The 14,602-nt window shown below is 41.6% G+C and overlaps 1 protein-coding gene across 1 annotated transcript; it reads left to right on the forward strand.

Annotated features, from left to right (window-relative positions):
• Window positions 1–844: 844 nt before the first annotated feature.
• Window positions 845–9,992, forward strand: LOC132999962 (gastrula zinc finger protein XlCGF57.1-like; the record flags this gene model as incomplete). The annotated part of the gene is made up of 2 exons (XM_061069767.1): window positions 845–1,091; window positions 6,147–9,992. Coding segments are annotated over 2 exons (1,986 nt in total), but the record flags the coding sequence as incomplete, so codon positions are not given.
• Window positions 9,993–14,602: the final 4,610 nt, after the last annotated feature.

A 14,602-nucleotide genomic window follows, 5' to 3' on the forward strand; every position in this document is an offset into this window, starting at 1 on the left:
TAAACATAAATTAACAGGTAGGTATCACAGTGTGTTTCCTACGAACAGAAACCTTATAATCTAAATCTATACATGTGAACTGTGCCGTTATTTTACCTTATTCAAACTGATCTCCCCCAACATGTCCAGCACATCACTGGTGCCGATCACTCCTGAGAGACACAACACAACAATTAAAACAAACCTGCGCCAGTTTTATTTGTCAAAATCTACAAACAGAATGTATTTGAAACTCAGTGAAAGAAACAACTGAAAGAAGAAGAAATTTAAAAAGAAGCAACAAAGGAATATGAATACATGTAAAACTGTAGGATGTACACACAGTATATCATGCAGGTAGATAAACTGTACATGCTGGAGTGAGAGTAAAGAGTGTGCAGGTGCAAGTGACTGTGTCTGAATCCCTGAGTTCATTTTCACTGGCAAATAAACACACAGAAATACATGTGTATATATAGAATGTACTTTTCATTGTATATTCCATATTCACAAATCACAACTAGTCTCATAGGGCTTTAACAAGGTGTGACATCCTCTGCCCTTAACTCTCAACAAGAGTCAGGACAAACTACTAAATAACACTTTAAACAGGTAAAAACGTGTGTGTGTGTGTGTGTGTGTGTGTGTGTGCGTGCGTGCGTGCGTGCGTGCGTGTGTGTGTGCGTGTGTGTGCTTGCTGAGGAAGATTACCCATGATCCCTCAGGGCTGTTCATCTTCCAAGCAAACACTCGCTCGACGATCTTCAGCAACCGCACACCCTGGTCCACAAGGAACTCCTCCTGTCACACACACACACACACACACACACACACAAAAAGGAGGAAGATGTGCGACGTGCAGCTGCTGCGGGAGTCGGTACATGAGCGGATCAGCGACGCCGCCGAAGACTTCCTGCTGCAGCTGGAGAAAGGAGGAGAAACGGCTCGAGTCCCGGAGCTGAGAGCGATGCTAACCGAGCGGCTAACGGCGGCGGCGGAGGCGATCGTCGCGGTGTTCGAAGACAGAATGGAGCGGTCCGAGCGGGAGCTCTGCCGCCAGAGGAGGCTGCTGGAGGCCGTGATGAAGCCCGAACTCCGGCTGCACCGAGTTGGTGAGTCCCTCGAGGAGCCGCTCACAGGCTAACGCTAGGTAGCTTCAGCTCTGCTAACGCTAGGTAGCTTCAGCTCTGCTAACGCTAGGTAGCTTCAGCTCTGCTAACGCTAGGTAGCTTCAGCTCTGCTAACGCTAGGTAGCTTCAGCTCTGCTAACGCTAGGTAGCTTCAGCTCTGCTAACGCTAGGTAGCTTCAGCTCTGCTAACGCTAGGTAGCTTCAGCTCTGCTAACGCTAGGTAGTTTCAGCTCTGCTCACGCTAGGTAGCTTCAGCTCTGCTAACGATAGGTAGCTTCAGCTCTGCTAACGCTAGGTAGCTTCAGCTCTGCTAACAGGAGAACAAACACTCCTTAAAGGGAACGATACGTTTAAAGCAATGTCTGGTTGGTGAAGTTGGTGGAATGTGTAGATCCGAGGATCAGGAGCTTTGACCCTGAGCTGCCGCCAGGGGTCACATGTCCTCGATCATCATCTGCAAGCTGCTGTTAGAAGCTCAGCTCACATCTGGGCTGTTCCTGCATTTTGGCTCCTTTTGTGTAAAAAGTTCTCCAGACTGCTTCGTCTCATCCTGAAACACAGACACATATTGTGTGAATAATTATGATACTGGCATATTTTACAGTGAGTATAATTTCTACATCACTGTTGTGTCATATTAATAACAATAGACCCTATTTGTGAGAAACTTGATTTCAAAACGATTGCTGTGACACACAGATGAATAAATCCATGTATTTTACACAATGCTGTGTTTTCAAAGAGGCTCAGGCCTATTACACCTACCTATAAAGTGTCAGCCAGGTCGTTAAATATCATGTATGATAAATTGTGTAAAAAAATAAAATTAAAAAAATCCAGCTGAAAATATTCCCAATGTCCTTGGAAACAATAACACTGCTTCTTTCTTCAGTGAAACATCCAGATTAGTAAAAGGTAAAAAGAAAAGGTGTATTTGAGACACCATTACGAATACGTATTCTCCACATCGGCTTGAGTGGAGAATACGTAATTTACCCTCCACACCCGACATTGAACGGAGCGAACAGCGGAGAAGTTCTTGAAGAAAGTAAAGTGAGCTGTATGATCCTCAGCACATATGAGGCAAAAATACAAACGTTGGGACACTGTTGCAGTTAATGTTGGAGCAACAAGTAAGTATATGCTTGAAAAAAATGATTAAATGCGGTTTTTACTGCAGGCTGATAACAGCAAAAGTATGTGATATTATTGGCGCTGCGCGGTGCTTCAGCAGCGCAGAGTAGGACTACACACACGAACATGCGCACAAACACACACACGGTTCGAGGAAGATTAAAAAAATGCACATGAGAGGACGGAAAGAGTGGAGTTGCCTTTGTGACGTGCACTGCCGCTTTCTTAATTCACTTCACTTGACTCAGGCTTAGTGAAACAGTTTAACTTAATTTTCTGTAACGGGACACAGTCACAGTTATCTACAAAAGAAAAGTTGCATATCACTAAACAAGTTTCATACACTAAAATAACCATTAGAAACCAACTAAAATACGGAAACGCCCAGAGGACACGTGGGGAAAAAAATGATGGGTTAAAAAAAAAAAAAAAGGGTGAAAGTATCTCGAGATCTCGAGATACTTTCTGACTGCAGGGTCTGTCATGGGAGACTGTGTGTTTGTGGGGGGTGTGTGTATGCTTGTCTCTGTTCCTCTTCACTAAAACTGATAATCACATGTATTTTTTAGTTATTATCCGATGATGACCGATCATGACTTCGGATCGCTCCGTCACTAACGCTGACGGTCCTGTACTGTGCGCGTCACGTTACGTCTCGTGTTGTGTGGAGCGGGGGACTACGTGCACACGGTGTTTAAACATGTGTTTCATGAGCTCAAACAAACACAAAGTAAACATCAGTCCTGTAGGTGTCCTTAATAACTTGTGATCAGTGCTGGTGTTTATTGTTAAGTGTAAAGTGAACGCGGAACAGAGGGACGTGAGGGCGGAAGCAGACTCCGACACACACAGGACGGCCGGACTTTTAATGAGCGTCTGTTCTGATCCTGGAGCAGCGCTGGTTATAAATATAAGTCAGTCCTTTTTTTTTTTCACCCATAATTTTTTCCCCCCCTGTGTCCCCTGGGGGGCTCCGTACTAAAACACTAACAGACAGAGCGACACAATTTACTCAGAGCGGGGGAATCTGCTTCTTAGATAAAAAAGGGAGCGCTGCTACACTAATCCCCAGAAGTTCCCGCTGTGGGCCTTCAAAATAAGACAGACACGGCCAAATAAAAGAAATACATAAAAAAAACTGACTGCAGTTCCACGTTGAACAGGATTTAACGAACAACATATTTACACCGTTACACCTGCTTGGTTCAAGTGGCTTCTCCAACTTCTCCAGTTCAGCCAGCTCTGGTGCAATCAACATCAACACGTCCATGTCCAACGTCAACCCAGAAAACCATAACAGCGACGCTGCATAGCGCCACAGCGTATCCATCCACCGCCCAAAGACACACTGAAATAACGGATGCAATCGCATCTCATCAAAGACGTGTCCAATAAATAATTTGCCAAGTAACAATAACTGTAGCTTTCTTTTAAAATGAAGCTCTTGGGTGAGATTATTTTGCGTAAGTTTTGGGGGGATAAATTATACTGTAACAGAAATAATAAATAATAATCGTAATCTCAATATTGATCAAAAATAATCGTGATTATGATTTTGGCCATAATCATGCAGCCTTCATTTTGATATTAAAACTGGTTTACAACATTAATTGATTCAGTCACTGAACTTGTGCAGTTAAGATGATCCCTGCTATTCCAGTCTATTCCTATTCCATTCCACGTGTTGATAATCATAATATATTACGCTTGTTTCAGGACAAAAAGTCAAACTTGCGGTTCTGTCTCGCTCCAGTCCTGTCATTGTTTTGACGTATACTCAGTGAAACACTGTGTTGAAGGAGCGTTCTGATGTCTGAGTGTCAGTGAAGGGGTCGGGGTGGGACATGTGACTGTGTGGACCAATAGGATGGGCTTGTCCGGGGATCGGGGTTCAATGAGGAAGTAAAGTGTTGACGGAAGAAGCTATGTTATTCAGCGACCCTCGGAAGAGGCACAATTTCTTACGGTATTTCTAAGTTGTATAAAGTTTTATTAAGGTGTACGGTGACAAGGACGGTTCAATAAACGACCTGAACATCGGTTAAGTCTCATCAATCTTTCGGGGGATCTGCTACACCGTCTTTGGTATCATGTTTCTGGTGCATAACATTTTTTTATTTTTTTTTAAATAAACAAGCGACGCTTAGCCTGGCGGGGGGGGGAGAAAAGCCTGGCGGCCCGCCAGGCCTATAAAGCACTGGAGGAAACCCTGGATCACATGATCTATGCAGCAGAGTTAATACATCACTTCCTGTCTCTGTCTGCTGCTCCTCCTTCACCTGATTAATAAGGAGGATCTGATGCTGTTGTGAACGAGTCTGTGCAGAAAACCTGCTGCTGTGTTGTTCATGTGTGAAACACAAACTCTGGAGAAACTCTGGAGACAATTCTCTGGTTTTTACCCACAAGTCATATCTGAAAACAGCTTAACCAACTAACTAACCTCCACTCGCCCTGCTCTGTTAGTGTCCTCATTTGTTCATTTGACCTCAAAATATAAAACTTTTTTACTTCCAGTGTTTAATGCTTCTAAATTTACGAGCTGCATCGAGATGTTGAGGTGATGGAAATTCATCTTGAGATTTGAAATAATGAAATTCTCAGACTGGAGCTGCTTTTGAGTCTTTATAATAATAAGCTTTGCAGAGTTTGTACAACAAGCACTGGTGCTCAAAATGGAACAACTGGCCTCAAGTTCACAAAAGCCACAACTTACACAAAGAGGCGTTATGTGACACATATGAAAAAAAGAAGACATGAGATCATCATCTTTGTCTATCTGCTGATCTGTCCGTCCACTGTACCAGTTAGAAGAAAACATCACCAATGTTGTGCAATAATGCTTAAAAAGTGATACCATAGAAAGGTGTGCCTTTTATACATTCGATACATATGGTTATCAAAATAAAATATAAAACATTAATATTTAAACCACCCTTCCAAGAAAGGGAAATGATAGCCAATTTATTGATTAAGATCAGTCTCATTTAGATCTTGTTCAATTAGTAATCTCAATATTTACTATTAAAGATTATATAATGAACAGTGAAGGTTATGGAATTCTGGACAGTGTAGTGATTGGCAAAATTCACTTATGCAACATTTATGAAAGAACATTTGTGAAAGAAAACATTTATTATGAATATAATAAAGTTCGAAGTCCTTACCTGCAGGACATCGAGTCACTGCTAGGAGTTTGTAGAGCTTGATTTGAGCGGCGGGTTCCTTGAGAAGATGAGCTGGAAGCTAGACCTTTGCGCTCTTGTAGATTGGAAGATCTACAAGAGGAGGCTGGCCGCCTGCCTCTTCAGTGGGTTGAGGGAAAGAGAGTGAAGAGAGGGAGATCTTGGTCTTATATAGGCTCGGTGACCTCACAGGTCATGGGGCCAGAGTGACCAATAGGAGGTGAGCCTTGTGGCATTTCACACCTCTGTGTGAGGTTGACCGGAACAAAGGAACATGCAGCATTCTGGGAGCCTGAGGTTTTTGGCTTTCACATAGTTCTACTGAATAAGGGGCCATGCTTGTTCTCAGGCTTTGACCAGACATGTAGGCCGAAAAGGAGGCCCTTCTTAAAAAACGTGTCCCAACACCAAATAAGGGCCCAGACCCTGTTTATCAAGGTCATAGCAGTGAGACACCGCCAAATAAGGGGTCCATCCTGTCAGGTAGACAGTATCACAGCAGTGAGACATCTGGTCAGGGGATTTCCACTACACTAGACACTGGTCAGTGGAATTTTCCTCCACAGTGACTATCAACTACATCAACATCTCTGCTTCCTGAATGTTATAATTCAAAAATAACAGTCGACGTTAAACGACACAACTCAAGTTTTTAAAAACACTTCCGGAAACTCTGAAATGATAAACGTGTGTATTTGTGTTTCAGTGTTTCCTGCAGACGTACAGCAGCTGATGGTTAATAAAGAAGAGGTTCCCCCTGAGCAGCAGCAGTGGAGCCCCCTTGTGGACCAGGAAGACCAAAAGCCTCCCTACATTAAAGAGGAACACGAGGAACCGTGGACCAATCAGGAGGGAGAGCAGCTTCAACAACTTGAGGAGGCTGATATCAAGTTCACATGGACTGCTGTCACTATAAAGACTGAAGAAGATGAAGAGGAACCTGAGTTGTCACAGCTTCATCAGAGTCAGACTGAGGAGAACAGAGCGGACTGTGGAGAACAAGAACCAGCCAGGAACTCAGGTCCTGATGGACATTTACAACAAGGTACTGAAAACAGTGAAGATGATTGGATGCAGACCAGGGAACCTCAGTCTGGTTTAAATACAAAAAATAGCAAACAGCCTCTAAATGATATGAAATGTAAAACTGGTAAGAAAGCATTTGGTTGTTCTGAGTGTGGTAAAAGATTCAAACGAAAGGGCTATCTAACTCTACATATGAGGATTCATACAGGACAGAAACTGTTTAGTTGCTCACAGTGTGGTAAAAGATTTCTTCAAAAGGGCCAACTAACTGTACATATGAGGACTCATACAAGAGAGACACAGTTTAGTTGCTCTGAGTGTGATCAAAGATTCAAACGAAAGGGCCATCTAACTGTACATATGAGGATTCATACAGGAGAGAAACCGTTTACTTGCGCCGAGTGTGGTGGAAGATTCAGAAGAAACAGCGATCTAACTGAACATATGAGGATTCATTCAGGAGCAAAACCGTTGAGTTGCTCTGAGTGTGGTGGAAGATTCAGACGAAACAGCGATCTAACTGAACATATGAGGACTCATACAGGAGAGAAACCATTTTGTTGCTCTGAGTGTGGTAAAAGATTCAAACGGAAGTGGGATCTAACTGAACATATGTGGGACCATACAGGAGAGAGACCATTTAGTTGCTCTGAGTGTGATCAAAGATTCAAACGAAAGGGCCATCTAACTCTACATATGAGGATTCATACAGGAGAGAAACCGTTTAGTTGCGCCGAGTGTGGTGGAAGATTCAGAAGAAACAGCGATCTAACTGAACATATGAGGATTCATTCAGGAGCAAAACCGTTGAGTTGCTCCGAGTGTGGTAAAAGATTCAAACGAAAGGGCCATCTAACTGTACACATGAGGATTCATACAGGAGAAAAACCGTTTAGTTGCGCCGAGTGTGGTGGAAGATTCAGAAGAAACAGCGATCTAACTGAACATATGTGGATTCATTCAGGAGCAAAACCGTTGAGTTGCTCTGAGTGTGGTGGAAGATTCAGACGAAACAGCGATCTAACTGTACATATGAGGACTCATACAGGAGAGAAACCGTTTTGTTGCTCTGAGTGTGGTAAAAGATTCAAACGGAAGTGGGATCTAACTGAACATATGTGGGACCATACAGGAGAGAGACCATTTAGTTGCTCTGAGTGTGATCAAAGATTCAAACGAAAGGGCCATCTAACTCTACATATGAGGATTCATACAGGAGAGAAACTGTTTAGTTGCTCCGAGTGTGGTAAAGGATTTCTTCAAAAGGGCCTACTAACGATACATATGAGGACTCATACAGGAGAGAAACCGTTTCGTTGCCCCGAGTGTGGTAAAAATTTTTTGCAAAAGAGCCATCTAACTGTACATAAGAGAAGTCATACAGGTAGAAAGCATTTAGTTGCGCCTAGTGTGGTAAAAGATTTAGACTAATGGGTAATCTAACTGCATGTGAGTTAGCCTGGGTGCCAGACGACCTTAGCCCCGCCCACAATATTTGAGTTTGGGAAGTTCGGTCTGGCATTGCTCCGTTGGGGAGAAACTATGATCGAACAGAAGCTGTTCTGACCAATCAAATTGTTAGGGCGGGCTTTATACGATGATGGACAGATGATCTTCAGTGACGTAATCAATCACGTCACCAAACAGCGCTGCCTGCCGCTGGAGAGCTGAGATGTGTCGATGCTGCCATTGAGTCTGTTTCAGCAGACATCGACAGCGCATTCATTTTGAAACAGGAACAGAGGAACGCGATCAAGGCATTTGTAGAACGAAAAGATGTTTTTGCCGTCCTTCTACGGGATTCGGAAAAAGTTTTATTTATCAGCTGGCCCCGATGCTGCGGCCACACAAGCAGTCACATATGAGACATATCCAATTGAGCGAAGAGAAATTTATTTTCCTGGTTCGGTTGAAACACGCCCCATAATCACAGCCCAATGGAGCAGTATCAGGCTTATATTCTGACTAGAATTATGAGTATGACAACGTCAGGCTACATATGAGTAGTAATATAGGGGAGAATGAATTGACTTGCTCTGTGTGGTTATAGATTTTAGTTGCATCGTTTGCAACAATTGCAATTATTAGGATTTTTCAGCAGCTATTCATATTATCCATATTCATAGGTCACTGTTCTAAATAGAGAATTTAGAATTCCCCCTTTCACCTGTTTTTATCAGAGTTAAACGATATCTTTGTCCTTAGAAAAAATAACTCATTGAATAACCGGAAAGATTTGTGTTGATATTTCTTGTTTCTACTGATTTGATTTATGCCATATATATTACATACCCATATATACTGAATGTATTTTTCATAATTTCCCCCTTGTCTGATAAAAAACTTGCCCAAAATTAAACAGACATTAGAGGATTCATACAGGAGAGAAATTAATCGTTTGCAACAAAATATTTATATAGATCTATCAGCAGCTATCGCTATTATCCATATTCATAGTTCACTGTTGTAAAAAGAGAATTAAGAATCCCTCCACCTGTTTTTATCAGTTAAACAATTTTATGTTCCTTCAAAACACAACTCATTGACTAACATGAAAGATTTGTGTTGATATTTTTTGTTTCTACTGATTTATGCCTCATAGAATACACACCTATACAGTGAAGGAAATAAGTATTTGATCCCTTGCTGATTTTGTATGTTTGCCCACTCACGAATAAATGAACAATATCCAGATCATATAACTCATATATCTCTTACCGATTTTGTAAGTTTGACCACTGACTAATAATTGAACAGTTGATGATTGTAATGGTAGGTTTATTGTAACATTGACAGACATAATATCAACAAAGAATATCAAGATCATATAACTAACATCATATAAAAGTTTGAATTGATTTGCATTTGATTGTGTTAAATATAAGTATTTGATCCACAGATTTTCTAAAAAAATGCATTTAAATCAGCGTAGTTCATAGCATGGAGACGGAGAACGACCCTGATGAAGTCACTGAATAAAATATGAGAAACTCAATGTTTAACGCAGCTTCTGGACGATTGTCTGTCTCCAATCAGTCAACTGAGCCTCTCACTGAAAACAACACAAAGGTTAATAAGTTAAACAAACTCCACAAAGTGAAGCTCCTCAGCGCGAAACTGCAAAGGTCAAAGAGCACTGAATATTTAGACACCTGCTGATGATAAGCCCAGTATTACCTTAATTTTTGATCGGTTTTTGGTCTCCACCACCTCCTGAGGAAAAAATCTGGTTATTTAGTAGTTCAAACTAAATATGAAAAAACTGACCGAGCTGTCGTGTCGTCCAGTTATGATTGTTAATAAAGATGGACGACGCATGTCCACTTCCTCCCGCTGTATAAAAATGAGGTGAAAATATTCCGTGCTAGGTGAGGTGTGTGACCTACACAGCAGCCACCAGGGGCCCACTGAAATGTGGTTTCACTTTTGGGAAATTGTCATGTAATCTATTTTTATGAACAGTTGTACGTCACGTCATGTTATGTTACTTTGCGTTTATTAAGGTTACTTTGCTTCACATTTTTTCACATGTTTGTAAATGTCTCTTTTTAATGTTTGAAATAAATAAAAATAAATGTCAATAAAACTTTGAAGAACATATATGTGATTCACACGTGCAGAACAGGCCTTGCATTTCTTTCTGTGTCTGTGTGTGTTCACTGACCGTCGTCTTGGTTACCTGCAGTCGTCTTTGCCAGCAGATGTATAAGAACCCAGAAGTGATGATGACCATGCAGACGGAGCCGATGATGACCAGCAGCACAAACAGCTTCCTGTAGTGGCAGCGTGTCTGACTGGGCCGGGACACACAGCGGCTGGTGGCACTGTAGCTCTGGATTCCCACCTGAGGAGGCAAACACGCAGATTCAGTTCCGCAATGTGGAATAATGAAAGTTTCCTGCAGTTGACTTACAACTAATAAACCAGTTTGTAGCCCGGTGATCTTTTGCTAAATATTTTAAAACTATCGCTCTTTCAGATCAGCTTCCTGCTAATATTCAGAAATGGAAACTAAAGAGCTACGTCCTTTATTGATGCAGAAAAATCACCTCCTGTGTAGCTCTGGGCTGATCCCCTCACCTTTCTCATGATCATCGATACCCCACGAGGCGAGATCTTGTGTAGCTCCAGACCGAAGGCGATTGATGGTAATTTTGTGTTTCTTCCATTTCCGAAAAAGCGCACCAACATTTGTTTACTTCTCACGAAGCTTTTTGCCAATGGTCTTGTAGCCCATTCCAGCCTTGTGCAGGTCTAAGATCTTGTCCTGAGTGATTCTGATAAAGGTGTATGAGTTTATATTCATGTACAAATACACATTTATAGCCTTGTTTTTATAGAGCTTAAATAATAAAGTCAATGGATAAATAGGTTCAATATATTTTAATCAATATTTTTATAAAAGTACATAGAACAAGAGAAAATACTCTATCAATAATGAAAGGAGTCATTATTAAATATGTTTATATACATTATGTTCTTAATTTCTTTGCAGTGTAACGATGCAAACTACAATTGTGATTTACTCAAACCTGCTTTTGAAAATAAATAGAGGAACCTGAACTCATGTTACACGGGAAGTTGAAGATGTCGTCTTTTCTTAAACATGACAAATTATACTGAAACTGACTAAACTAAACTATTTAATGACAATAATCTAAATGAAAAGAACACACATTTATTCCTGCAAACATAAGAAATCCTACACTATCCATGTCAAGGTTGAAGGGGCGAGAAATTACAAAACATCACATTTTCTCCACACTTTATTTCTCACAGTTAACTTATTACATTGACAACCAAAAGGTAGACACAACATGTGATACACATATAAACAGATGTACAAAAAAGATAGAAGAAATGAAAAGAAATGAAATACTTGCCATGAATGAATAAAAACTGAACAATATATCTGTTGAATAGCAGTAGATTCACACTAGGAAACTAACCATCTTTTCTTTGTACAAAGGGTAATTTTGTTTTTATTTTTTCTTACAGCTGAATACCCACTGACTTGCACTGGCACTGCTACTAAATGCAAAACTGCGAGAGGCTCTCAGATTCTGGAAAGAAAAGCACTTGTTAAAACAGATGTAAAGGATCTGTTCAGTGTTAAGTGGATTTCTAGCAAGAAGGCGACAACATTTGTCTTTCAAACAGACTCCTTCATCAAATGAAAGAAGCAGACGCTGTCTGTTCTTATATCGAGGCCGCAGTGCTGAAAGCTACATGCTCGTATAATCTTTCTTCAAGTGCAGGACAAGGGGAACGCGTCCTCCTGGTCTCTTGTGCTTTCAGAAACAGATCATATATACTGCACGTTTAAGAAGCTCTAATCCTGAGTCCTCGCTCGGTCCTAAACGCTCCGTGGATCCTACTGAGCTGAAAAAATGCATTTAAATCATTGTAGTTTATAGTGAAGCCATATACATTAGTTACATTGAGAAAACTATTAGAAAAAGAGAAAAAACACGGGCAACATCTGAATTAAATGAGATTTAAATGTGACCAGCATGGAGACGGAGAGCGGCCGTGATGAAGTCACTGAATAAAATATGAGAAACTCAATGTTTAACGCAGCTTCTGGACGATTGTCTGTCTCCAGTCAGTCAACTGAGCCTCTCACTGAAAACCACACAAAGGTTAATAAGAAGTGCTGTCAAACGATTAAAAAATGTTAATCGCGATTACTCACATTTATGTCATAGTTAACTCACTTATCAATTCTAAATGTCCCTTCATTTATTTTTTTTTCCATAATTTTTTTTTCGTTTTAATGCTCTTATCAAAATGGAAAAGTGGATTGGCTTGCTTTAAGCAAATGTTTTATTTTATTGAAAAACAACTTTGCCAAACAGGGCGGTACAAGATAAAATTATAAAGTTCACATTTCAGGTAAACAAGGACTCAGCATATAGTGCAGTTAGACCATGGCTTAATATTTTATTTTTTTCAAGTTTGCTGTGAACATAGCAGTCAGGCCTCTTATTTCAGAAACAATGAACCGTAACAGTTTGGTTACCAATAAAAGGTAAGCCTACTACTTCTTTGCTTTCAGCTAGCTACTCAAACAGACAAGCAACAAAATAACAAACAAACAAAATACAAAAGTGTCGGCCTACTTTGAAATAAATTAAACACAGAACTTTGTAGGGCTATTTGAGTCCTCCCCATATTTGTGGAAAATGTATGAAATAAGAAGTACCCTATTTTTAAATAAATGAAAACATATAGCTGCAGCCTAATAGTGTAACGGACTGGGTTTATGTTTATGTTTGGTTTTGACGTATGTTCAGTAAAACACTGTGTTGAAGGAGCGTTCTGATATCTGAGGGTCAGTGAAGGGGTCTGGGTGGGACATGTGACTGTTTGGACCAATAGGATGGGGTTGTTTGGGGATGTCAGGCCCTCATTGGCTGGTTTTGTTGGGGATCGGGGGTCAATGAGGAAGTGAAGGGTTGTTGATGTGTGCAAGTGACGGAGTAAGAGAGAGAAGTGCACATGTTCGTGTAGATGATAATAAAAGCTACTAAACCACGAAGAAGTTCCGTGTCCTGTGTAAGCGGGGACGCTACAATAGCTTAAAAATATATATTTTGAGGGGGACGGCGGAGCAGCGACATGTGAAGACGTGTCTTGGTGAGCTCTGCTTAGATTAAACATTTACTTAATATTCCTCCTCTATTTCTCGTCCTTTCCGGTGCGAAAGTGTCTCTAAAGTGCCAGGTCCCTCGAATTAGTCGTTTTTTATTTATTTCTAAGCTGCTCAGAATGCCTAAATGTCAAAAGCCGAAGTCAGGGCCGGACGCCACGGACTCGCCTGATGTTGATCCGACAGCGGAAGCAAGTTCAGGGCCGGGTCTCGGGGCAATCATGCCATTAAGCAGTCGGAGCGGAGTGTGCTCACCAAGATCGAATCGTCTGTGACAGCGGCTGCAGATAAACTGCACAAGGAAATAGACAGCTTGGCAAGTGACTTAAAGAAAGAAATCCTGAAGGTGCGCGCAGAGTTTACGAGGGTGACGGAAGAAATTCGGAAAGAAAACGCCACATTCTCAACTCGCATTGGTGATCTCGAGGAGGAAGCTAATGGTCAGGCTAACCGAGTTATAGCACTTGAAGCTAAAGTTAATACGCTGTCTACACAAGTCGCCCGGCTGACAGATAAGACCGATGATTTGGAGTTCCGGCAGCGGCGAGATAACTGCAGGCTGATTGGAGTGGAAGAGGGAGTCGGAAACATCCGACCGGAGAGTGCCGTGGCCGAATTGCTGAAGGAAGCGCTGGCCCTCGACCGTGCGCACCGGGGCCTGCAGCCGCGACCAAAGGATGGGGATGCCCCGAGGCCAATAATCATCAAGTTCCACTACTTTCAGGAGAAAGTGGATGTTCTTCGAAAGGCCATGGGTGCAGGTCCCATCACCTACAAAGGCAAGCGTTTCTACATCTACCCAGATTACTCAGCCGCCGTCAGAAAAAAGAGGGCCGCTTTCACCGAGGTGAGGGGATTGCTTCGCCGGTGTGCGGGCGTGAAATACGGTCTCCTTTTTCCAGCCACACTGAAGATCACGGGCCCAGCTGGCGAGCGGGGATCTTTCGACGACCCGGTCAAGGCAAAGCACTACATCGAGACCAATCTGCACCCACGGGAGATGGAGGGAGAGTGAGAGTTAATTCACGGGGCCATAACAGGTATCATATGCTGCGTGTTAATATTGCACTAGTCTGCACATGCTGAGTTGTTTTTTTTTGTTGTTGACTGATGGTCGTCACCACACTGCAGTTGGATGCATTTTATGTTTGGACTATGGACAAGTTTAAGTGACATTTTTCAGTCATCTGAGGAATATAAATGAAAATGTAAAAAATTTGTTTAATTCACCCACCACAAGCAGTACTAATTCTAGTTGATTTTACTCTCTTTTTTTTTCTGATGGGGTAATCTTCCAACTGTAAATGTTAAGAACCTTATCAGCCTGTGAACAAATGGTGCCAGCACACACGCAGCAAGAATAGTATCGAGAGGAAAGCCCTTTTACATTTTGTTCTGCCTTTGCAGAGTTCATGCAAGAGTTTAAGTTAGTGTAGACATGTTATATGCTTAGAAGAGAGAGGAGAGTTTTCAGGGCAGTCTCAGGTTTAAGGAAG

The sequence above is a fragment of the Limanda limanda genome, chromosome 4 (assembly GCF_963576545.1).
Source record: "Limanda limanda chromosome 4, fLimLim1.1, whole genome shotgun sequence".
Classification (NCBI taxonomy): domain Eukaryota; kingdom Metazoa; phylum Chordata; class Actinopteri; order Pleuronectiformes; family Pleuronectidae; genus Limanda; species Limanda limanda.